Source organism: Saccopteryx leptura, chromosome 4 (genome assembly GCF_036850995.1).
Source record: "Saccopteryx leptura isolate mSacLep1 chromosome 4, mSacLep1_pri_phased_curated, whole genome shotgun sequence".
NCBI classification, from domain to species: Eukaryota; Metazoa; Chordata; class Mammalia; order Chiroptera; family Emballonuridae; genus Saccopteryx; species Saccopteryx leptura.
In genome coordinates, this window is record NC_089506.1 from 23051239 (window position 1) to 23075865 (window position 24627).

At 44.5% G+C, this 24627-nt stretch overlaps 2 protein-coding genes across 3 annotated transcripts in view; one reads left to right on the forward strand and one right to left on the reverse strand.

The window, feature by feature from the left end:
* MBOAT4 (membrane bound O-acyltransferase domain containing 4) lies at window positions 1–24194 on the reverse strand. Of its 2 annotated transcripts, none has more exons than XM_066380275.1 (3): window positions 24141–24194; window positions 3137–3361; window positions 1–979 (listed from the first exon to the last, which is right to left on the reverse strand). In XM_066380275.1, the coding sequence occupies exons 1-3, from the start codon at window positions 24143–24145 to the stop codon at window positions 16–18; spliced, it is 1194 nt and encodes a 397-aa protein (XP_066236372.1). In that variant the 5' UTR covers window positions 24146–24194; the 3' UTR covers window positions 1–15. The 2 variants fall into 2 exon arrangements, with proteins under 2 accessions (XP_066236372.1, XP_066236371.1); XM_066380274.1 differs by lacking the exon at window positions 24141–24194 and adding an exon at window positions 6199–6353.
* DCTN6 (dynactin subunit 6) overlaps window positions 11187–24627 on the forward strand; it is a 20550-nt gene continuing 7109 nt past the window's right edge. Inside the window, exons 1-3 of the mRNA XM_066380282.1 lie at window positions 11187–11302; window positions 14543–14607; window positions 23857–23962. Of these exons, the coding sequence (XP_066236379.1) occupies window positions 11280–11302; window positions 14543–14607; window positions 23857–23962 (194 nt within the window). The 5' untranslated portion in view covers window positions 11187–11279. The remainder of the gene's footprint in view (window positions 11303–14542; window positions 14608–23856; window positions 23963–24627) is intronic.

Sequence of the window (24627 nt, forward strand, 5' to 3'; positions counted from 1 at the left end):
GGCTGGGTAAAGATGTCAGTTAAATTTACGCTTTCTCTTTGCTAGTAGGAAAAGCAAAATACAGTACACCATGGGGAAAACACTGTTGTAGGAATTACAGAGCAGCCGGAGAGAGGAGAGGCTCCTGGCCTCCACGGCCAGCATTATATAGGCGATGATGAGCTGGGTGTGGGCCCACGTCAGAGTTCTGTAGAGCAGCCACACCGGCCAGGATCTGATAAACAGACTGGCAGAGGTGTGAATCAGGTAGTCAGCTTCCACCATCACAGCCCAGCAAAGGAAACCGAACACCTGTCCTGGGTGGAGCCCGTGCCACCAGGCGGAGAAGGCGAATGTCTGCAACAACGGCCAGGCCCTGCTTTGCTGGAAGACCAGGCGTCGGAGCCACCGGGCTGTGCTGTGATTCCACTTTCTCGTGAACACGGATATCCTGTGCGTTGTCTCCAGGGACCAAATGTTCGCATCAGGGGTGTATCCCTCCTCGCCGGGGCTCTGGCCAAACTCGGATCCGAAGCCCGCTGCGCAGAGGAGGAAGTCATCCAGGAGCCAGCGGGAGTAGTAGGTGAGTTTGAAGAGCCCGGCCGTGGACCACATGACGTAGACGCACTGGAGCTGCCGGCAGTCGGCCAGCCCGGCTCCTGCACTCACCACCCTCCTCACGGCCACCGTCAGGTACTCTAGTCCCAGAATCTGCAGACCCCTCCAGACAAGAGCCCAGAAAGGGTACCGGGGACACAAAGAGCTGGACCTTTGAACACGAGCTTGAAATCTCTGGAAAGAGCACAGAGAGCCTCCTAGAAGAGCAGGAAAAAAGAGCAAGTAGCTGAAATAGGGCAGCGCCTGACGCAGATGCTCAGACAAAGAGCTCCTGTTCCTGGTGCCTCCTGGTGCTGCCTCCACTTTCCCCTCACAAATGTCCAGAGAGAGGGATGTGACCCTCTGGGTCAAGAGCATGAGGGAAGAAAGAGTGATGTAGAACCTGAAAAAGATATACTTTTTTATAATGTAGAAAATATTCCATATTTATTTGATCCCATTCCTGTCCCCCTGCACATGACCCCACAGCAAACGGGGAGTTCTGAACAATGACGATCAATCTCATGGCCTACAATGCCCCCATCAAGACTCTTGGGTAAATCCAAAATCACGCACTACCCCAGGCAAGATCAAAAGGTAAATGGGGATATTAATCAGAGAGCAGCAAATAAAAGAATGGCAAGGAATATTGAAGGGAAATATTGATTGAAATATTTCTAAGAACGGCTTATAAAGATTAGGATCAGGGACCTGGGAGAAATTTGCCATAGAAGAAACAAAAACTTAGTAGCGAAGAGATTATTGGAAGTTGCAGATCCTACAATGAACTGATCCCTGACTCCTGTCAGGGCCTTGTGCTGAGGAACGGTGGATCGAGCTAGTGGTTCAGGGTGTGTGCTGAGTCATTAGCAATGTGAGGGGTGTTCTTAACCAGTCACCTGAACTGTCCCTGCTCCACCGTCACAAAGTGGAGAAGATGCCATTGGCAAGATGACTGTGGAGAGAGTGCCAATTTCAGCGATGCACTGTGCAATCAGGAATGCTCTCCAATGAGGAAAAAGAGCACGCTTCCCATCACTGCTGTTTCTATCCGTGTGTCAGGGGGTTTAAGGCTTCCTTGGATTTATCCTAACAGCAAGCAAAGTAGCCTCCAAATGCCACCAACCCCTGTTCACTCAGCTTCTTTTAAGGGAAGAATGTGTCCCCTATAAATTCATATGTTGAAGTCCTAACTGCCCCTACCTCAGTATTTGGAGATAGGGTCTTTAAGGAGGTGATTAAGTTAAAATGAGGCCATTCGTTGTACCCTAATCCAATACGACTGGTGTCCTCATAAAAAGAGGAGATTAGGACACAGACACCCTCAGAAGAAAGTCCATGTGAAGACACAGGAAGAGGATGGCCATCTACAAGCCAAGGAGAGAGGCCTCAGAAGAAGCTACACCTGCCAACACCTTGATCTTCCACTGCCAGCCTCCAGAGGAAGTGCATTGCTCTTATTTAAGCCGCCCGGTCTGTGGCACTTGGTTAGGACAGAGAACACTAGTACATCTTCCCATTTCGGCTCTGTTCAGCCTTCCTCCGTCCAGCCAGATCCTGCCCAACTTGTTCCTCCTACTGACATCTAATCCATCACATCCCCGTCAGCACGCCCCACCCCTATCCACCTGCCATCTTGCCTTTTCTTCAAGAAGCAAGCCAGAACGCTTTGGTGAAACAGAATAGAGAAAAGGATTCTGGATTTAGTAGGGATGACACAGTGAGTGATGGCAGACTAGAATCCAAGAGGTGACCCGCCTCGCCAGGTCAAAGCCTCAGCTCTCCATGGGACCAAGGGTCCATATCAATTGTGATAATAGAGGGAGCCTGAAACACGGACCTCGAGCTCGCCGAGATCTGTTTCCCTCTCATCTTGGTGATGTCACTGGTGACTCATGAAAACACTTCTCTAGACTGTAATTAGCACCGATCTTTTTTTCTTTCCTAGATTGGGTGACTTGCCTTCTGGGAGGATGGAACAGCTGAGTCTCAGTTACCAAGCAACTCTTGCACAGCAGGTGCCCTAGGAAGGCAGCAAAGGTTTACAGTGGATTTGCATCTTCCTTGTGCTGGGAAAGGGGAGGGCGGTGTGGCTGTGTGTCTAACCCACCCACACACCGTCAGCAAGCTGTGCTTAGTCTCTTCCAGGCAGGCCCCATCTGTCGGCCCTGGGACTCCTGGGTCAACCCCCTTCACTGGTACAATGATAATTACGGCTAAGTGCTGGACTGTCCTTTGTAGGTAACACATGGTAGTTAATAGCAGCCATATAATTACATTCAATTCATTATCTCTAACACAAGAGTCTTGCAACATAAGTATTGTTATACCCCCCTACACACACACACACACACACACACACACACACACACACACACTTTTTTTTTTTTTTCAAAAAAAGAAACTGAGGCCAGGAGAGGCTAAATGACTTGCTCGAGGTCCCACTGCTCAAATATGGAAGAATTCGGATTCAAACTCAGTACCCAGTCCTCACCCCTGCAGCCACAGTGCAAACAAACCCTTGGTCAGCTCAGGACGCCAAAGGAACAGACTGCTTTACCTTGTGGAAGAAGGTTCCTGAAGATAATACTCAGTGTAGTGCAGACCCAGGTGACACAGCGTCTGCCAGCTCATCTGGAAAAAGAAAGTCCACGTGTGGACTTGGGGTGGGCGGAGCGAGGAGAGCAGAACCACGGAGCACAGAGCAGGGATGAAGACCAGCACAGCAAAGGAGCCCATAGCAGCCAGCGCCAGGGCGCCCCCTACAGCCAGGAGGAAGAGGTGCCTGGAAGGAAAAGGACAGCCCGTGAGACCGAGTGAGAACAGTCACTTCAGATGTCACTCTGGGTAACCCAAGCAGGCCTCACATAACGCCTGAAGAAGTAATATTGTTATCACTCCAAAATCTTCCGTTTGTTCCCCTGAAAGAACCAGGGGAGAAAGAGCCAGAGTCAATTTGTGAGGGACTGCCTCAAGAGGCGAATCTTGATCCTTGCCGTCGTGACCCTGGGAGCCTTCACCTTCCTTTAACGTTCGCCATTCAAGTAGAAACAGCACCTGCCCCTAACAATCCTGCGGGTGACAGGTCCAGGTTTCCTCCTAGGAACATCTTCAAAATCGAGCAGTATGAAAGCGATGTCAATCCCGAGTCCAGGATGTGGGAAATCTCTCTGGACATCGTCTCATCCAGATGAATCTCCTTCCTTTTCACAGGGTTGCAGCGCCCTGAACCATTCCGGAGAGGCGGTGGGGGTGGGGAGTGACTCAATGCCTTCCTTTGATGTTTGAAAACTCAGAATATCTTTATATCTGCCCTAATCCTCTCTACTGCAACTTTAAGATATCACGAGTTGGTGTCTTTTAATGTTGTCAAGACCCACATCAATGAACTGAGCTGTGAAGCGTGCCTCCCTCGGAAGCTAGAAGACGCCCTGAGGATCTGCAGGGCCCTGGCAGATCACAGAATAGGGAGCCTTGTTTGTTTTTATTGGTGCCAGATTAATAGATCTGAACGAAGAGGTCAGGGAAGCTGCGAAGCAGTGACCGACTGGCCACGGACAGGGAAACTGAGTCAAGGAGGACTACATTTTCTCTCCGTCACCAGGCATATATTAGGGCACGTGGTGCAGTGACGTGCACGCCATAAAGAAAGTTACTTTCTTTCTTGTGTTAGACTGGTAGTTGCCTCAGTGTGAGAAGCTCTACTACCCAGGCCCTGGGCTATTCTTTCCCTTTGAGCCTATGTCGGGGTGACTCCCCTCCACAATCACCCCTATTTACACTGTGGTTCCAGACTTCATTTCCTTGTCATGGGGAAACAAGGGGACCACTTATTCCTTACACAGCAGAGTGGAAGCCTGAAGCAATGCTCTGCCCAGAAGCACCTGCCCTGGAGATCTGTGAACATTAAAATGTCTATACAGGCCCTGGCCGGTTGGCTCAGTCGTAGAGGGTCGGCCTAGCGTGCAGGAGTCCTGGGTTCGATTCCCGGCCAGGGCACACAGGAGAAGTGCCCATCTGCTTCTCCAACCCTCCCCCTCTCCTTCCTCTCTGTCTCTCTCTTCCCCTCCCGCAGCCAAAGCTCCATTGGAGCAAAGTTGGCCCGAGTGCTGAGGATGGCTCTGTGGCCTCTGCCTCAGGCGCTGGAATGGCTCTGGTTGCAACAGAGCAATACCCCAGATGGACAGAGCATCGCCCCCTGGTGGGCAGGCCGGGTGGATCCCGGTCGGGCTCATGCGGGAGTCTGTCCCACTGCCTCCTCGTTTCCAACTTCAGATAAATACAAAAAAAAAAAAAAATGTCTATACATGTGCAACTAGGATGCATGGTCTTTTGAGTGCTTTTTTTATTTGAGGCATGGTGCTAATAATCCCTTTCTAAGAAATATCTTTATTTAATCCTTAAAATAACTCCATAAGGTAGGTGTAATTATTTCCACTTTACAGATAAACTCCCGAGAGTTCATTCACACACACCAGACGCCCAGCAAGTGAGGGGCGAGGACGCTTTAGGCTGAATCCAAAGGCAGCAGTCTTTTTTTTTTTTTTATTTTTATTTTTTAATTATTTATTCATTTTAGAGGAGAGAGAGAGAGAGAGAGAGAAGGGGGGAGGAGCAGGAAGCTTCAACTCCCATATGTGCCTTGACCGAGCAAGCCCAGGGTTTTGAACCGGCGACCTCAGCATTCCAGGTCAACGCTTTTATCCACTGCGCCACCACAGGTCAGGCAGCAGTCTTAATCCTAGGAAATTAACTCTGATTTTGCACACATTTTGCTTTATTGTGATTCTTTCTCAATAGAAAACTTTTTTACAACTGCCTCCTCATCTCTTAAAGAAAGGTAAGGGCCTTCAACCTGTCGTGAACATGTAATATTAACACACCATAGTTTAATCAAGCTCAGCAATCCTAACTAATTGTTAGATTCAGCTAGATCTTACTTAAGTACCCCTATATGGAAAATCCTAATTTCCAACATGAGTGAATTACTAGGCAGTGGCCCTTTGGCAATGGATTTTCACTTTAAAAAGGACATTCCACTAAACTTCCTAAAAATAGAAACTGTCTCTAAGTATTGGGTTTCTTACCTATAAAAAATCATTTCAATCTCTAGTGAAAATGATTTTTGAACTCGAGTGAGATATAGTTAATCTAACAAAATTTGTTTTGACATTCTATTTTTCTAAAAAATCATACAAAGGCATTTTAAAAATCACATTTAGTTATTTAAAAATACAATTTAATTGTATTGAAAATGATTGAATTCCAGACATTAGGACTATGCAAGACTATTTGGGTATATGATTGGTATATAGATGCGTCCATTTGGGGCATTCCTGTACCACCTCAATATCTATCTCTCCCAATTCCTTTTCATCCATTTCTCACTTAATGTGAAACTGTCAAACTTTGGCTGAGTCAGTGCAGGCATAATGTCAGTTTCCAGTTCCGTTTTACTCTGTTAGATACAGTCATGACTAAATGATCAATAGTTGGTGGCAGCGATAACTTAAAAAACAACCAGTGCAATTAAATTTAGTGTTCACATCTGGAGTCCAACCTGTGCTTCTGACCTACTACGACATTCATAGATGTAAGCACAGAAGCGGCCATCACACCTACCTGGCAGGAGTGGAAAACGAGTCCAGGGTGCAGAGATAACTAAACAGGAGAGCCAAAGGAAAAGCAGCCCCTTGGTAAAGTGAGATGGGCTGGAGGAAACACAGCTGAAGCCAGCCCATTACGGACTGGGACGAGACGCTGTCCTTTTGAGTCCTTCACCGGCGCCTTCCTCCCGCGGAGTCCTCCGCCAGGCTCTCTTTGACCTTTTTATACGGCTCTGGAAGGCCGGGGGAGCAAATGGCAAACAAAACCGCTGGCTTTGGCAGCATAAAAGTTGGCTTTCTGATAAAGGGGACTGCACTATAGAAACCAAAACGTATTTGCGGTTATATTACTTAATAATGACATGTGCTAAAAACATGGCTTTCAAAAGTTCTGGTTTTGTTTAGTTTACACACCACAGTGTTTGTTTTTCCAACCATCTGAGTGTCATATTTTCTTCACTAAGTTAAAGAAAAATCTTACTTTCCAGTTGTGGACAGACAATTCCACGCACTACAGGAAGGGGACCAAGAGTGCCATCATGACGAAGCAACTCCCACTGTCTTCCTTACGCTATTTTGCTTTGTTTTTCATAGTATCGGTCACCACCCCTTACAAATCTATTTCTCAATTAATCCCCCTGCTACAAATGTGAGCTCTACAAGGAAAGGCCTTTGTTTTGTGTATTGCTGTATATAGAACAGTGCTAGGCACATGCTGTACACTCAGTAAATACTTGTTAAAGTTAAAAAGGTTTTAAGGAAGCAAAAGTATGGAGAGGAAATACTTAAAGAGAAGCTTCTCTTTGGGGTGAGGGCAGATATACAGGAAACACGCTAGAGGCAAGCCGAGAACAACGATCCATCTCTTGGCTACTTGAGTCATCTACATTACAGCGCTGACCCTGATTGGCCATTTTTCATCTCTGAGGACCCATGTGAGACTTACATAAGGAACAGTGGAGTGTAACCTGATACAAAAGCATCTTTTTTTAAAAAAGATTTTATTTATTTATTTTAGAGAGAAGAGAGAGAGAGAAGGTGGGGAGGAGCAGAAAGCATCAACTCCCATATGTGCCTTGACCAAGCAAGCCCAGGGGTTTGAACCGGTGACCTCAGCTTTCCAGGTTGACACTTTATCCATTGCACCACCGCAGGTCAGGACTGCAAAAGCATCTTAAGGGCAAGAAACACATCTTACTAAGAGACCTGTGCTAAACAGTAGGAATACAGTATAAGGACGAATAAGACATGGTCCCTGCCCTCACATAGCTCTCAATCTACAAGGGAGACAGAAATGGCAACAAACACATCCACTGAAGAACTAACCAGCGGTGCAGTATGCCACTATCATGGATAAATCAAGAAGAAATCATCAACAGGGATAGGGAATTTTTCAAAAGCAAGTGAAGTGAAAATCCTTTTAAACTGACTCTGGAAGGATGTTTTCAAGCAGATGGATAGCTTATTCCAGGTCACAGATGGCACAAAGACCTAGACAAACAGTAGAACAATTAATGAAGGGAGAGGGCTTCCTGAGCCGTGAGTAAGCTCACATCATATTGGACATATGAAAATGAAACCACATCTCCCATTAAATAAAATTGCTAGGTACAGAAGATTGAGTTGCAGTTAATGTGTTAGGGAAAAAAAGTTATGCTTTGTCATTGAATTAAATATTTATTAATTCCAACTTGTACTTTGCTTTTTGTGTTTTGGAATCAGTACATTTTATTTTCAGGTCTCGGACACTGTATAGGTCCCTGAAAGGTTTATAAGCCCTAGACACTGTACCAAAGGTTGATAAAATGGTTTGTATAAACATGCTGTGATGGTTCACGTTGTGTCAACTCAGTCAGACTACGCTGCTGTCTAGTTGTTCGGGTAAACAATGTTAAGATGAGATTACCATTTAAATCAGAAGACTGAGTAAAAACAGTGGGTGGGCCTCATCAAATCAGTTAGAGGCCTGAAGAGCAAAGACAGGTTTCCCAAAGAAAAAGCAATTCTGCCTCAAGATTGTAACATAGACACCTTTTCTGAGTTTCCAGTTTATAGATTTTGAACTTGAGATTGCAACATTAACTCTTTCCTGAATTTCTAGCTCGTGGGTCTACTTCTACATGTTTCAGACTTGCCAGCCTCATTATGTATATGTATGTCTATATGTATATATATCTACCATCTATCTTCTATCTATCTATCTATCTATCTATCTATCTATCTATCTATCTATCATCTCCAACAGTTCTGTTTCTCTGGAGAACCCTGACTAATACACATACCATGGAAGTCTTTCATGGTATTAATTTAGGCAGATATTTCTTGAAAATGAATAGCTGTTTCTATACTTGGAGACAAAAGAATGTTCTAAATTCATTCTGTGAAATAATAGAAAATATATATATTGGTCTCTGCCCTTGTGCCCCCTCCCCCAGTTCCCGACACAGGATTCAGAAAACCCTTGTAAATTCTTAAATGATAAGAGCACTAGGAGCACCTTTTATTCTATGAGGCACCTCTGGGTGACTCCCGGAAGGCTCTTGGGTGGGGGTGGTCACCAGAAAGACCAAGCTATGATTAGAAGCATGGAACTTTTACTACCTTCTTGGTAACTAGAGGCCTTGGAGGTACTTTCTGTGGTGTTGGCATAATTTTTCCCCTTGTGGGCAGTTTTGAGGCTAGCAGCTGATGGCTAGTAGCTGATTGACCCAAATCTGAATTTGATCAGGCATCAAGTTCTGACCCGTGTATTCTTTCATTTTAGCTATTACACATAAAAATAACCAAGGGATTGTATATTTAACGTGCTTCTTATTATTTGTATGTCCTTGTGTATCCAATTAGCCGTCTCCTCAGGAGTTGTGTTTACCCCCATCTCTGAATTGTCTGGGTAACTTTTACCTTTAGTAACTGATCACAGCACAGATGCTGTGTTTCATACTATGGGTGACTAGGTAGCTATCAGGGATCAAAACTCCCTTATCCTCCACCCTTTTTATACTTTCCTGTCTCAAATGACATGTTTCTGCGAGCTAGGGCCGTTCTAGCAAATCCCATTTCATTGACACCAACACTAGTGAAAAAACTGATATACTGATCATGTGACATCTGAGACTTAGAGGGTCAAAGTGGGGCACAGGACATGTGGAAGCTAGCTGTCTGGGGCAGAGAGTCAGTGTGGCTTCTTGGAGAATAAAAGCGTGATTAGAAAAAGAGGAAGAGGAACATGAAATTAGAGAAGGAAGAAGTAGGCAGAGGTTGGATCTAACACAGAAATAGGTTATAAAAAGGAGTTTGAATTTTAAAAGGAATTGGAGGCTTTGTGGGGGTTTTAATTTTTTTTAAATTTATGTATTTTAGAGAGGGAGGAAGGGAGAAAGAGACAGGAGAGGGAGAAGCATCAACTCGCAGGTGCTTCACTTTTAGTTGTACACGGATTACTTCTCCTATGTCAGGGGTCCCCAAACTACGGCGCAGGGACCACATGCGGCCCCCTGAGGCCATTTATCCGCCCCCGCCACACTTCCGGAAAGGGCACCTCTTTCATTGGTGGTCAGTGAGAGGAGCATAGTTCCCACTGAAATACTGGTCAGTTTGTTGATTTAAATTTACTTGTTCTTTATTTTAAATATTGTATTCGTTCCCATTTTGTTTTTTTACTTTAAAATAAGATATGTGCAGTGTGCATAGTGATTTGTTCATAGTTTTTTTTTTTAGTCCGGCCCTCCAATGGTCTGAGGGACAGTGAACTGGCCCCCTGTGTAAAAAGTTTGGGGACCCCTGTCCTATGTGCCCTGACAGGGCAGCTCAAGCGGAGCTAGTGACCCCTTGCTCAAATCTGCGACTTCAGGTTCCCATCCCACGACCTCAGCGTTCAAAGTGGAACTCTATCCACTGCGCCACCACCGGTCAGTCGGAAGATTTTTTTTTTTTAAGTGAGAGAAAGCGAGATAGGCTCGGCCTGCGCCCTGACCACAATCCACCAGGCAACTCCCAGTCCAGATGCCAGAATCAACCCAGCTAGTTTCAGCGCCCTGGCCGACGCTTGACCCAACTGAGCCACTGGCTTCAGGAGAGAAAGAGACGGAGAGGAGTGGAAGAGAAGCAGATGGTCGCTTCTTATGTGTGCCCTGACCAGGGATCCAACTGTCAGCATGAGGGCTGAGGGATGCTCTATCCACTGAGCCAACAGCCAGGGGCTAATATTTGTTTTTTAAGAAAGATTTTAACTACAGGCTTGGGTGAGGTGGGAGGGCAGGGATGGAGGCATGACTTTAGAGGTCAAGGCTGGAAGGAGTGGGCAACAGAGGAGAAATGGCTGAGATTAGAGAGGTGATAGAATAAATGATGCAAAGTGTTAAAATGATAGACTCCAGATGTAGGCACTTGCCAGTAAATTACATATGGAAAAGCGAGGAGTGCGTAGAAGGACTCGAGTTTGTGGCTTGAGCATCTGGGTCAATCCAAGGTGAACTCCCTTGCTGAGATGGAGAGCCAAGGACCAACTGGCTGGAGAAGGCAAGGGCGTAAATCGAAAACTCCCTTCCGATGGTTTTAGGAAGACTTGGAGGCAGTAGGAAATCGAATAATCAGGTGTGAAGCTCGGCAAAGAGAACAGAACTGTAGGTATTAAACCGAGAAAGCCAGTAGGCAGAGGTACTTAATTCATGGGAACGACGAGCTCATCCAGGAATAAACTCACCTAACAGGGGAAAGGTCCAGGGTTTAGCAGGAAGAACCTTAAGGAATAGAGATCGCAAAGAAGACTGAAAATGAACGACGGGGTATAAGAAGGTCCTAGTGATGTGCGTTGGATTGGACTAAAACGACTGTTTTAAACTCGAGCTTATGGATCCCTGGACTGCGTTAAAATCAGCAGAGGGCCACGTACTTCCACGAACCAATCCTCATCGCTAAGCAGAGGTGGGGCCGCGAGCCCGAGCCTGCCCCGCCCCCACGGGCAGGCCCCGCCCCGGATCGGCCCGCTAGCTCCGCCCCCTTCCCGTCCTGCCAGGCTATCCAAGCGCTTATCGAGATCATCGCTTTACCCAGGCGCGGGTGTCGATCTCGGCTCCAACTGGAGACCCGGGCCAAACTATGGCAGAGAAAGCTCAGAAGAGGTGGGTGTGCTATCTGAGAAAAGCCTGTTCTCCGCTCCCTGCAGAGGTGGACCGTGTTCCTGGTCGCTGATGGTGGGGACTGAGATGGTGTCTTATCCCTGGCACTCGGCCTGGATGGTTGCTAAAGCCCAAGCCTGGCTCTCGCTGAGGGAGGAGGCGACCATAAGGGCGCCGGGAGGCCTGGGAAGGCCCGCGGGAGCGGTGCCGGGAAGGCTTTTGATCCTGCATCCTGTGCCCCCCGCGCCGTCCCTCCTCAGCGCGCCTGCGCGGAAGGGGCCCGGGGCTGGGGGGCGGCGATGGGCGAGTGGCATCGCCCCTTGCGTTCTGCGCTTGGCGCGGCTGTTCCACGGCGGCGCGTAGCTGCAGCCCCGGCCCTGTGTCCCCAGACACCCACGTTAGTGCCGGCCGCACCCCCGTGCCCTCCTCCCGGTCGTGGGCGCTGTGGGTTTGTGTCAACGGATTCTCGGTCGCTGGTCGGAAAGGGCGCCGCGCCCGGACCGGAGCTGAGACGTTCTGCCCGGCGGGGGCAGGCCCCTTTGTAACCGTGTGAGGACGAGCGCTGTGGCTGCTTCTCCAGCCGTCTCCGCTGCTAGGAACAGCTGTTGGTGGAGAGGAACGGCTTGTGTGAGGGAAATGCTTAAGTCAAACCATTCCCAAAAGCAGCAGCAGTGTTAAGCAGCCTCTGCTGACTCTTCTAGAAAAAGGACAAACATTGTTTCTGGTGCCATAAATTTAAAATTTAGGGTTTCCTTCTACTTCGGCAGGTAACTGTCATTTCCCTCCCATAAGTTACAGAGGAACGGGTCTGCTATGAATATTATGTACAGTGTACAGTATTGTATAATGGAGATTAAGGTGTTGATGTGTTGTTTTGATAGATTTGGCCAAGCCTACCCCCCAGCTGCTTGCTACCCCCTCCGCCCCACCACTCCGGGGTGCAGTGGGTCTACGTGGAGATGTCTGAACTACGATCACGATTTAGTGGATATAATGGTGAATTTAGTTATTTCCTGCCGCACGGAGAAGTATGCCGATTGTGAGACACAAACTCTACCTGGGTCCTCTCCCTTAGGCATGAAACCGAAAACAGGGGCACTTGTGAATCGCTCCTATCCTCACTTGTACAGGACAAGATAAATATTAGATAATGCTCTTTTCATAAAAAAGCATAGTGACAGGGAGGCCAAGGGAATGGAAAGTTGGAATGGGAAATAAGGTCTAAGAAGAGGCATTTGTAAAGCCCAAGTTATCTGACCAAGGCCTAATCACTTACATGTTTTAAAACACAAACCCACTCTAAATGAAAGGCATTAGAAAGTTACAATTTACAAATGGTGATACATTCAGGGATTTCGTCCTTCAGCTCTCACAGGAAAAATATCCAAAATGACAGGTGGTTTCCAGAAAACTGAACAGAAAAGAGGTGATTGTTGTTAGGATAAAGATGCCTGGCAGTGAAGTTTGCTTCAATAAATTTCTAACCTGTGGGCTTTAGTTTCCTCATTTGTGAAATGAGAGGTTGGATTATTTTCTGCTTCATGTTACTGAAGTTTCTCTTTATTCTCCTCCTCAGTAGAAAGGTTATATATTTTCTGTGATTTCAGCAGAGGTCAGGTGGCTCATAGTTACCCAGATGGGTCATTTTTCAGGTTTCATTAACTTGAGCCTTGTGGAAGGTCAGTGCATGTCAGAATGATGGAAACACACATAGCTGTGTCTAACCTCACAAACATTTCTTGAAATCAGGCCCAGGGATTATTAGTTTTTTGTTTGATATGTATTCTTCTTGCTTAGCATTTTAAAAATTCTTTGTAGTGGGAAGTTTTATTCACTGAAATTTATGAAAGAAAAATTTGTGTCTTTCTTTAGTTTTTCATATCAATAGGGAAGTTGATGTGATTTAAATCCAGTTGGTGTTACTTTGCACTTCTGTTGGAATATTTGGGGGGATTCTGGAATATGAACGAGGAGACACATGTCAAAGAGTTTGTACCCAGCTGGCTCTCAGAACTACGGTATATATTTCTGGTCTAAAGCTAGGTCTCTCTCGTGAGCTCCAGATTTGTGTTTTCAATTGCTTGCTGAGTCTTTTTCTGGAATTTTCATGAACATCTCAAAGTGAATTTATCTAAAATTTAACAAAATAACTTCATTTTTAAAATTTCCTTACTTTTCAATGTACTGATGTTTTTCAGATCTTCCAACAGATATGTCAAATGTATAGTAATTTTTTTTTTCAGCTGCTTCTCACATTTTCTTTCTTTTTTTTTTCTTTTCCCTTGGAGATTTTCCCCTTGAAGCTTCTATCATCTCTGCTGCAACTGTTGTCCTAATGTTTCCCGATGTTTCCTGCTGTCCTCGGAAGCTGGAGCATCTGTTTCTGAAGTCTGTCTTGTCGGTTTACTTTTATTGAGCTAGATACATCTTTCAGCAGCTTCCTAATAAAGAATGCATAGGAGTTCTTTTTTTTCCCCAAGTCCTTGCAAATCCAATAATATCTTAATTCTCCTTCCATACTTGATTGCTAGTTTGGCTGGGTAAATAGCTCTAGTTTGAACATAGTTTTTGCTCAGAATTCTGTAGGGATTGTCTTCTAGCATCCAGTATTGCCATTGAGAAATCTGATACCATTCTGATTTTTTTTCCCCTTTAGTGTGTGCCTTTTTGGGGAAGGAGGGAGTCTGAAACTTTAAGAATCTTTTCCACAGTGTTCATAAATTTTTAAGCCTGACCTGTGGTGGCGCAGTAGATAAAGCGTCAGCCTGGAATGTTGAGGTCTCTGGTTCAAAACCCTAGGCTAGCCCTGTCAAGGCACATAATGGGAAGCAACTACTACGAGTGGATGCTTCTCACTTCTCCCCTCTCCTCTAAAAATCAATAAATAAAAAATTTTAAAAATAAATTTTAAGGTGATACTACTTGGCATGGGTCTTTAGCCTTCACTGAACTGTTTCCGAGTTAAGATCAGTATCTTTTATTCTTGGGAGAAAATTGTCTTGCATTTTAAAAATAGTTTTCTCCATAAATATTTCTTTTCTCCTTTTGACATTTATTTGAATTCTAAACCTCAGCTGAGAAGTTTATAATATATTAAACCTTACCCTCTTACAATGTACTGTGCATTTTTCCATTCATTTTTTTTTTATTAGCTTTTTTTCGCCACAGTGTCAGGATAGCTTCTACAATATAACAATATTTTTAAACCTTATGCATGATAAATGTTACTTTCTTTTCCTGCAGTGTGAAGATCGCTCCTGGAGCAGTGGTGTGTGTAGAAAGTGAAATCAGGGGTGATGTAACTATCGGTAAGAAAACATGTAACTACTGGTGTTTTTTCTCAAGAATTGTTGTGATTTAGTTTCAGTGCTTTGCAGTAGTTAAGTATTATATTTGTCTGTTTCACGATGCTTTATTGACAAAACAATGTATTTTCTCCCAAAAGTGTTTCATATTTCTAAAGAATGTAATGTGATGGAGTCTCTATTTAAACTTCTATCTGATAAACTAGTGAAGCAATCTAATACATCATTCATTGATTTGAGGGACATGTATTGTGTACCTACTATGTGCCAGGCACTGCTATGAATACAGAAAGACGCACTTCCTTTGGGAGCTTACATTCTGCTGGGTAATTACCAAGAGTGTGAATCATGAATTATGACAAGACTTTGGTTAGCATCCTAGCACTTTACCTTCTGGTTACCTTGGACGTATTACTTAACCTCTGTGACCTTCCTCTTCCCCAGCCGTGTAAACGTGTGTCATAGGAATAGGTTCAGCTGTATGTAGGGGCGGCTTAAACATGCAAAGGTTCATTCTCTCACACAAAAACTATAGAGATAGGCAGTTCAGGGCTGGTCAGTTGATTGTCCGGGAGTTCCAGCCTTGGCTGCCAGGATGTGATGGCTAAAGCACCACTTGTAACTTTGATTAACAAAGGGGAGGAGTGGAGACAAAGGCGTGTACCTCTCAGTTGAGTCAGCTCCCTTTAAACAGTCATCCTGAAAGTTCTACACGGCCCTTCGTTGAGGTCTAATGCCTTGGACTTAGTCTTATGTGCACATGTAGCTGCCAGGAAGGTTGGGAGATGTAGTCTTAACTCGTCCCATTGCTGCCCTTTAATAAAAAATGATTCTGTTACAAGGAAAAGGGAAGAAGGGATATCCAGTGGCAATTAGCAGTTGCCGTCACATGTAGGCAAAATAGGAATGCCTGCCTCCTAGGTGTTTGAAAGATTGAGTAAGAGAATATTTGTACAAGACATTGCCCAAAACTTAACACATAGTAAGCACTCAGTAAAAGTTAGCTAAGCACACTGTTAAATCTTACCTGTGTGGCCTTGCTAGAGGTCAAGTCCAGCCTTTAAAACAAATAAACAGTTCGACATGTGACAATTTTCTTACGTGAACATGATTAAGTTCCCCCAATTGCTTTGATATGTTTTTACTGAGTATGCTCCCGTTGCTTTATTAACGTAAGTAAAGCTGTCCTTCCCAGAAGATGCATGTTACCAGAGTCAGGCTTCCAGGGGAAAAATACTCCTCATTCCCTTATATGCTGTGTCCGTAAAGTCATGGTGCACTTTTGACCGGTCACAGGAAAGCAACAAAAGACGATTGAAATGTGAAATCTGCACCAAATAAAAGGAGAACTCTCCCAGTTTCATACCTATTCAGTGCAGTTCGATGTGGACTCACACACAGATTTTTCAGGGCTCCTTAGGTAGCTATCCCGTATAGCCTCTACAGACTCGTCACTGACTGATGGCCTACCAGACAGGGTTTCTCCACCAAACTGCCGGTTTCCTTCAACTGCTTATCCCACCGAGTAATGTGATTCCTATGTGGTGGCGCTTCGTTATAAATGCGCCGATAATTCACGTTGCACTTTGGTCACGGATTCGAATTTAGTGAGCCACAAAACACACTCTGTACCATCTGTACCGTCCACATCTTTCCTCTGTACCGTCCACCTCTCGACTGGCATGGCCGTGGGCTGCTCCGCTGTATACACGGTGTTACATCATCATCTGCACATGCGCACATGCTGCCACATCATCCTACAGAAACTGGGAGGGGTTTCCTTTTATTTGGTGCAGATTTCACATTTCTGTCGTCTTTTGTTGCTTTCCTGTGACGGGTCAAAAGTGCACCATGACTTTACGGACACACTGTAGTAACAATAACGTTCTTTAATAGAAAAAAATATGATAAAAGTTTAGTAAGTCTAAGCTTTTAACCAATTTAAGCATCATGTCTTATAAAACCAATGAAGACTGTGCCAGTATTAAGGAACATCTTTAGGAATTGCCAGGTTGGATGTATTTTAAATTAATAAAGTTTCAAAGTTTAGGAAATGACCCGGTTTCTTTTCAGTGCTGTGGTAACTCTGTGTTAACTCTTAACCTTTTCCAAACATTTTATGAACAGAAATTATGAGGCCATCTATTCATCAAAATGCCCTTCTGTGTTATTTCTGTGCTGGTATTTTTTTTTTTTTTTTTTTTTTTTTATTTCAGAGACAGAGCGAGAGTCAGAGAGAGGGATAGACAGGGACAGACAGACAGGAATGGAGAGAGATGAGAAGCATCAATCATTAATTTTTTATTGCGCGTTGCAACACCTTAGTTGTTCATTGATTGCTTTCTCATATGTGCCTTGACCGTGGGCCTTCAGCAGACCAAGTAGCCCCTTGCTGGAGCCAGCGACCTTGGGTTCAAGCTGGTGGGCTTTTTGCTCAAACCAGATGAGCCCGCGCTCAAGTTGGCGACCTCGGGGTCTCGAACCTGGGTCCTCTGCATCCCAGTCCGATGCTCTATCCACTGCGCCACCGCCTGGTCAGGCTGTGCTGGTATTTTTATGGTTTTCATCATGACTCAAGGAATAACATCTAACATTAGTCCACCAGATATTCTATAATTAGAAAGAAAGTAATACTAAAAAAGTATAGTTAATTATATAAACTTTTTGTTTCAGTTCTTGTCCATTTTGAATAAGTATACAATATCTACTGTAGACAGCATAGATATCTCTCCAGGCATAAAAGACACACAGGAATACCTATACGTGTCTATGTGTGTATTTCAGACCCTGTTACTGGCAGAGGCTTATCTGGAGTAGCAGTAAAGGCTTTATCCTGCGAAAAGGAGAGGCTGACCACTAGACCACTGCGCAGGGTCGGGGCAGGCGGGGGCGGGAGTCAGCACTCTCCTGTTTCTCTGACTTTCACTGCTTCGTGCTCCTCCCTTTCTTTATCTCTGTTGTCCTCCTCCTTTCACTAAATAGCGAAATTTTGTGAGTCAATGCAGTGATTAAATCTTCCCATACTGACTACTATCTGATAGGGTACATATATGATGCTTAAAATTTAAAATGACAGTTCACAGGGTTTCAGTAATGGATTATAACCAAAGAAGTAATAATTTTAAAAAAATCAATCATTAAAGCTTTCTTCTTTATTTTATTTTATTTAAAAATTTTTCCATTGACTTGAGAAGGGGGGAAGGAGAGAGAGAGAGAAGGAAGCATCCATTCATTTCACTTAGTTCCATTTAGTTGTGCACTCATTGATTGCTTCTGGTACATGCCGTGACTGGGGTCGAACCCACGACCTCTGGTGCACCAAGTCGATGCTTTACCCACTGAGGTACCTGGCCAGGGCAAGAAGTAATAATTTTTTAAAAAAATGGATTTAAGTTGCCTGACCTGTGGTGGCTCAGCAGATAAAGCATCAACCTGGACCACTGAGGCCGCCGGTTCAAAACCCTGGGCTTGCCCGGTCAAAGCACATACAAGAACAACTACTACGAGTTGATGCTTCTGGTTCCTCTCCCCTCTTTCTCTTCCCTCTTTCTCTGTCTCCTCTCTCTAAAAAGCAATAAATTTAAAAAATGGATCTAAGTTAATACTTGTTATGTTTATTTTTGATCCATATTTTTAAAACAAGAAAATTTGCTCAAATATTTTACAGAAATGTTTCAACTTTAAAAATTAGGGAAAAGATTCAGTGATGTAGTTACCCACTGCCCTGTCTTCCACAATTCTTATCTCATTTTCCTTCAACGTGTCTTATCTCCAGTTGTATATATAAATAGGAATTCTCCAGAATCGGTATTTAGTCATTTCTAGCATTGCTTATTTGGTATAAAATAGCTCTCATCCTTTGGCTACTATTAATTCATTTTTCTCATATAACACATCAGATTAGAAAACTCCTGGGAGATATAAATTAAATCAAAACACAGAATAGAGATAAGTTACCTAATTAAAATTCTCTCTCCCTGCCATGTTTTATTTTTTACTTTATGCCTTTTATTTTTGTTTTTTATTAATTTTCCAGAAGAATTCATTCAAGTCTTTTCTGTTATGCTATGAAGGTAGAGATTTGAACACTTAATAAGCTGTTTTCTGGGTTAAGTAGCAATAAACTTAAGTGTAGTTTAATTAATAGATATTTTAGAATGTTATATACATAACTTTTCATCTCCTAATTGGTTATACTCTTACCATATTATTTCATTTTGAATTTTAGGAATAAAGTAATTTTTTCCTTCACTGTTGTGGTATAGTAGAACTTTAAACCCAATCTTCTGTTTTCCCAGAACATCAGGTATTTGGTTAAATACAGAACCTAGTTGGAAGCTTTGAAGGATTTTCCTTAACCAGTGTGACTTGAGGTTCTGCTGGAGCTCCTTCATTAGAAGCTAAGAAACAGACCTTGGGGGAAGTAACAGCTCTCTTGTTAATTATATTTGGGTAAATAAGGTTTCATAGTATCAAGCCTGTTTTTAATTAGGCTACCTTCATTCCTAGGCCATGTATTGTTTTCTATAAGTTTTATTGTGAATGTTGAAAACATTTCAGGAAGGCACCGTTAAGCACGGTCTGGTGGTGCCATAACAAAGTGGAAGGCCGTGTCCTGGTGTCAGGACCCGCTTGGTTTGGGACATCATTGTGAGAAGGTAGAACTTGGCCCAGAGGAAACGCTCTGTGATGAAAGCACTTTGTCCCACTTAACTCTGTCTTTCTCTTCATTAGATTTTAATATAGATCAAAAGCTTCCCTTTTATTGTGGAAATCTTTTCAATAAGGCAGAACAATGGCTTTGACTTGGGAAATTCGTGGACTCTAAAGCAGTTCTTGCAGGTACTTCAGCTTACAGGTCCAAGGAATCGTTTTAATTTTCAAAAGAAACCTTGTGGCTTTTGAACTATTTATTGACATATGAAAACGAACTCAAAGATTGCTTTCTGTGGCAAAGATAGAGAGGAAAAATGTCCTTTACCAAATGAGGGGAATGGAAATTTGATGCAAGGAATGTCTTTCTGGCTATGCTGCATCAAGCCCAGCCAGCCATTTAGAAAAATATTTCATCAGGCAGTAAGGCAACTCCAACTCAGACACATTTATCCAAACAAGGAGATAAGCCAAATAGGGTTTCACCACATGTGGTGAGAAAATACACAAACCACCCTGCCAGAAGGAGCCCCAGCAAGGTTCACAACAGCCTTTTTAAAAACTTTCCATGGTGACAGATTTTATTTTTAAAGCATTTTAACCTCAAGACCCTTAAACTTGGTTTGAGTTCAGACCCAGTCCAGGTGCAAGTGCCCTTGCGCTCAGAAAAGCAGAGCATAGCCACCGCTTTCATTGTGAGCTCCAGCACAAACCGGGCCGAGACAAGCTGGCTGGCGCTTCCCTCACCTGTCACATGTTCTTTCAAGAAGGTCACCGATCCAACACGTCACCGGTTCACATGTACTGCAGTCATTGATACCGTGTTTAAGTCGGTTTCTCGGCTGGAGTGGAAACGGCCCAGGAGCGAGAGCGGGGTTTGGAGAGTGAGAGGAAACCCCGTCTTACACGTTGGGCAACAGTAAATCTGTGCTGGGGTTTGTGACCCTGCCCCCGGCTGGCGGGGCGGAGTCAGAACCAGAGCCCTGCTCCGTGGGCCCGGCTCTGTGCCGTGGGCCCGGCTCTGTGCCGGACAGACGCGGACTGGCCCACGGTTCCGGAACACAGAGACCGTCATTCAGGGGGCACAGGCCGCAGGGCCGTGTGGGCCACCGGAGTGCTACCAGTGCCTGCATATTGCAGGGGAGGGGGGTTCCCCTGTAAATTATGTTGTATGTGGGCAAATTTGGACTTTTTCAAACAGGAGAGACTATTTAAACTTGTTTCCCAAATAGAATAATAAATGTAAACAGCCAATTTAAAAAGAAAAAAATAGTTCACCAATCCAAAATTTTAGCCACGTTTACTGAAGTACATGTATTCTAACTTCTCTCGTTTCTGCCCAGAAAAGACAAGAAGTTTAGAGGAAGTATTCAGTTTATGGTCGCCCATGACATTTGCTGTTACTTCACAAGTCCAAATTGGTAGTTCGATCTTCTACGTTATTTCAGCTCGGAAGCACCAGGATTTGTAGTTTGGCAGTGCTGCCGCTAGGTGGAGGTAGTGTCTTAAGCACAAATCTTATCTACGTGGATACGATTCTACCTCCCAGGACAAGGCTCTCAGATTTAAAACCAGCCTTCCAGTTATTTACTACCTAACTTATTAATAATGGTTTTTAAAAAGAATACGAAGAGAACATCTGGTTAAAATAACTCAGGCATTATTTTTGTATATTGTATAAGAGGACATGAGATGGGATTTTTAAACTTTTGTGTTATCTGTTTGGTTTGTTGTGTAATTAGCATATATTTATCATCTTTGCCAGGGGAAAGAGCAACTTTTAAAGAAGCATAGGTCCCAGTGGTACCTCTGTCTTGTTAGTCCGTTCTCAGGTATCTTCTCACAAGTCTGCTTGTCGTCAGAGCTGCCTCTTGGGGACTAGCAGACTACCTAGCGTCTGTGGCTCCTTATCTAGCAGTGCGAGGGGTCTGCTTTCTGTCACGGCCACGACGAGCTCTTCATCCTCAGATTTTTAATGCTAGTATGGAAGATACCTGTATTAATTTTTTTATTATCTTAAAATTAGGGGCAGAAATTTCTCTTCTGATTAAACGGAGATATTCAGCTCATGACCTGAGTGAGTTAAGGAGTAAGGGAGGCCCTTTTCGTCTGTGTCTCAGACCAGGGCTTATTTTACTGACTGTGATACAGCTTTCTGTTGGCTCTTAGTGTCAGACAGTGATAAGCCTCAGTTTTTTAAGCACTATGGGCTAGACGCCATGATCTCTCTTTCAAACATTATTTCCTATAGTTCACACTCCAGCCCACTGATGTAGTTATAGATCTCATCATTTTATAGATGAGAAAACAGGCTTTTGAGAGATTAACCACATAGCCTTTAAGTGCTGGAAGCAGTCTAGGCTTTATAGACAAGGGGTTGGGCATTGACTGGGGCTTTAATTACAGAGAACTCAAAATACATTGTGTCCCTTTATTATAGAACATTTTGAAACAAAATGTAAATCTAGGATTTTGCAAACTACCTATTTAAATTGGTTCACACAGCTAGAAGACCTGTAAGAAAGATCTCATTTCAAAGGAATCCAATGTTGTCCTAACTGGATAGAGCTTTGTCCCAAAGTGCACAGACTGGGGATCGAACCAGCAACCTCTGCACTTCGGTACAATGCTCTAACCAACCGAGCTAGCTGAACAGCACACGTGTGTTGTTGTTGTTTTTTAACAAAGAAAAAAAGGCACGTGTGTTCACGACCATGGTCAAGTTGAGAAGCTTCCCAAGGACCTGAGAGATCCCGTCTTCTATCCTGAAATCTCCTATCCTGAATAGGCAAGGGAACTTTTACTTCAGCAGCTGAGGACTTGGAGAGCTAGAGGTGACAGAAATAACAAAGCCACTCTCTGGCTGTTTCCTACCAGAGTGTGTGTACCTTGTGCGTCCTGTTTCAGCTCCCCCAGCCCGTTATCAATCTCCAGCTCTTCGTTATTTAGTAAAAAACAAGCTTCACTGAGGTTCGTTCCCATTCTTTGGGTACAAGGGACACCTCCTTATTTATTTTAATACACTCGTGTGTGAAGTATTCCCCGTTTTTGTTTGTTTGTTTGTTTAAGTGAGAGGAGGTGAGACAGACTCCTGCATGCACCCCAACTGGGATCCACCTGGCAACTCCTGTCTGGGGCTGATGCTCGAACCAACCGAGCTCTCGCCAGTGCCTGAGGCTGACACTAGGACCAACCAAGCCATCCTCAGCACCTGGAGTCCATGCTCGAACCAGTTGAGCCACTGGCTGTGGGATGGGAATAGGGAGAGGAGGGGGAGAGGGAAGGGGGGGAAAGCAGATGGTCACCTCTCCTGTGTGCCCTGAAGGGAGGTCAACCCCGGGTGTTCACACAGGGCCAGTGCTCTATCCACCGAGCAACTGGCCAGGGCCACGTATTCCCAGTTTTTAAGAAGACAGGCTCAAAGGACAAAAATAGAATGTGTCTTTTTGTTTTTCCATAACATACAGCGCTAAATCTTGCCTCTCAAAAATAGATGATTATTGAATGAATTTGCAATTTATGCAATTGAATCTCATGGTCAGTGTCTTCTTCCTGACTCCCTCTCCTCCTTCTGTCAACGCTCTGCCTCCCTCTCTTACTCCCAGAGTCAGTTACTTTCTGTCTGCTAGTGTACCAATACAAATAGCTTTAGAATTGAGGATGGGTCCAGTGGGTGTGGGAGGGAGAGGCTAAAACCAAGTTCTGTTTTCGCATCCGTGGTTTCATTATCAGCACATGCTAGGACTGTGGGTTAGTAAAACCCGGGAGAGAGAACGTGTCAGCATTACGAATCTGTGCTTAGGCATGCGACTCCGCCAGCCTGGAGGGGAAGGGGCTTCACGAGGCCCCTTTCCTGCTCCCTTTGACCTGAGACTCGAGTCACTGCCTTCGGTTTCCCTGTCAGAGTCTCAGGACCCCAGTAATCACAGTGGGCTCCTTGCACTGTCCCCCTTTAACTGGTTAAAAATCACATGCTAGGCCAGACAACAGAAGCTCTGCAGGCTCGCATAGAGTGACAAAGTAGCAGACCTAAGGTCAGTTTCCATATTTTCTGACTCCCATCCCTCCCATAATCCTCCTTAATCGTTTACTGAAAAGACGGACCCTGTAGTACAATAGCATATGAAAGTGCTAGGTGGTTCACCTTTATGCAGGAAAGGAAGGAAGAGAATTCATTTTTATTGCCAACTATGCCCCAGAATACTGGGTCTACAAACATTTCAGCTAATCCTTACAACAACCCTGCAAGACGAGTATTATCACCACTTCCATTTCACCGCTGAGATAACAAGTGTGAGCCAGGGCTGTCTGGCTCCAAGGCCCTGTGCTGTCTCCACTCACCTTGGTCTGAGATTTGGCACTAACTGCTAACGATAGCAGCTGGGGAGATAACGTTTGTTAAGTGCCTTGTGTGGTGCCTGGCACATATTTTAGTAAATGTTCCTCCCAACAGCCTCATGTGCACACGCGCGTGCGCGCGCACACACACAAACACACACACACACACACACACACACACACACACACACGTGAACGACCTGTGCTTCTGTTTGGAGCATAGACTTCCCTAATAATTTCTTGTCCCCGTACTTCTAACAGGACCGAGGACAGTGATCCACCCCAAAGCACGAATCATTGCGGAGGCCGGACCCATAGTGATTGGGGAAGGTAACCTAATAGAGGAGCAGGCGCTGATCATAAACGCGTGAGTAAGCCTCTTACAGATACGCTGCCCCGAGGACCACAGATTGGGTTTTTATTCATTTCCTCTAACTGTAGGAACCTTTTGTAACTGACATCTGGAAAGCCCGCTGTTTCAGAACAAGAGAAACATTAAGGATCATTTTCTATACAAGTAATTAGTAAATGAGGAAACTACAGACCTCATGATGAGTGAAGAGGCTTGTCCCAGGTGAGGTAGCTCGTGGGGGGGTTGGTAGCCGACTGGACTCCGACTCTCGGTCTGCTCATCTCCCCCCCACACCAGTACCTCCCCCTTCCGTAAGCGCACGGCTCCTGAGAACCCCCCACTGCGGCGCTGTGTGGCCACCCGGAAGAGCCTGTTTGCTTTCTGGGTTCTGGCTGAAATGTTACTAGTCTGGCTCAGGCTCGTGAGCTTTACTTTGACATATACCTTTACATGCTTTGTGGGGGCAATACCCCGAATTTATTTGAAAAATTTTGAGTCCTAGAGGCAATTGTTAAACTTTAAAGATTAAAAATATAATAACATATTAGAACCATGTACATGATCAGAGTGAACCACATAGACACTAATACCTATGAAATTTTTATAAGCATTTGTAAAGCTTTCTAGCTATAATCTTGGCAGGAAATCCAAGCTTATACCTAATTTATAGCAACAATGTG

What these genes read in the sequence shown, in the direction of transcription:
- MBOAT4 (XM_066380274.1), bottom strand. Translation starts at nt 6,317, where the DNA reads ATGGGCTGGCTTCAGCTGTGTTTCCTCCAGCCCATCTCACTTTACCAA. An exon ending in TCGTTTTCCACTCCTGCCAG is followed by an intron (nt 3,362 to 6,198) that starts GTAGGTGTGATG and finishes TTTTCCTTCCAG; the next exon opens with GCACCTCTTCCTCCTGGCTG. An exon ending in CAGGAACCTTCTTCCACAAG is followed by an intron (nt 980 to 3,136) that starts GTAAAGCAGTCT and finishes TATCTTTTTCAG; the next exon opens with GTTCTACATCACTCTTTCTT.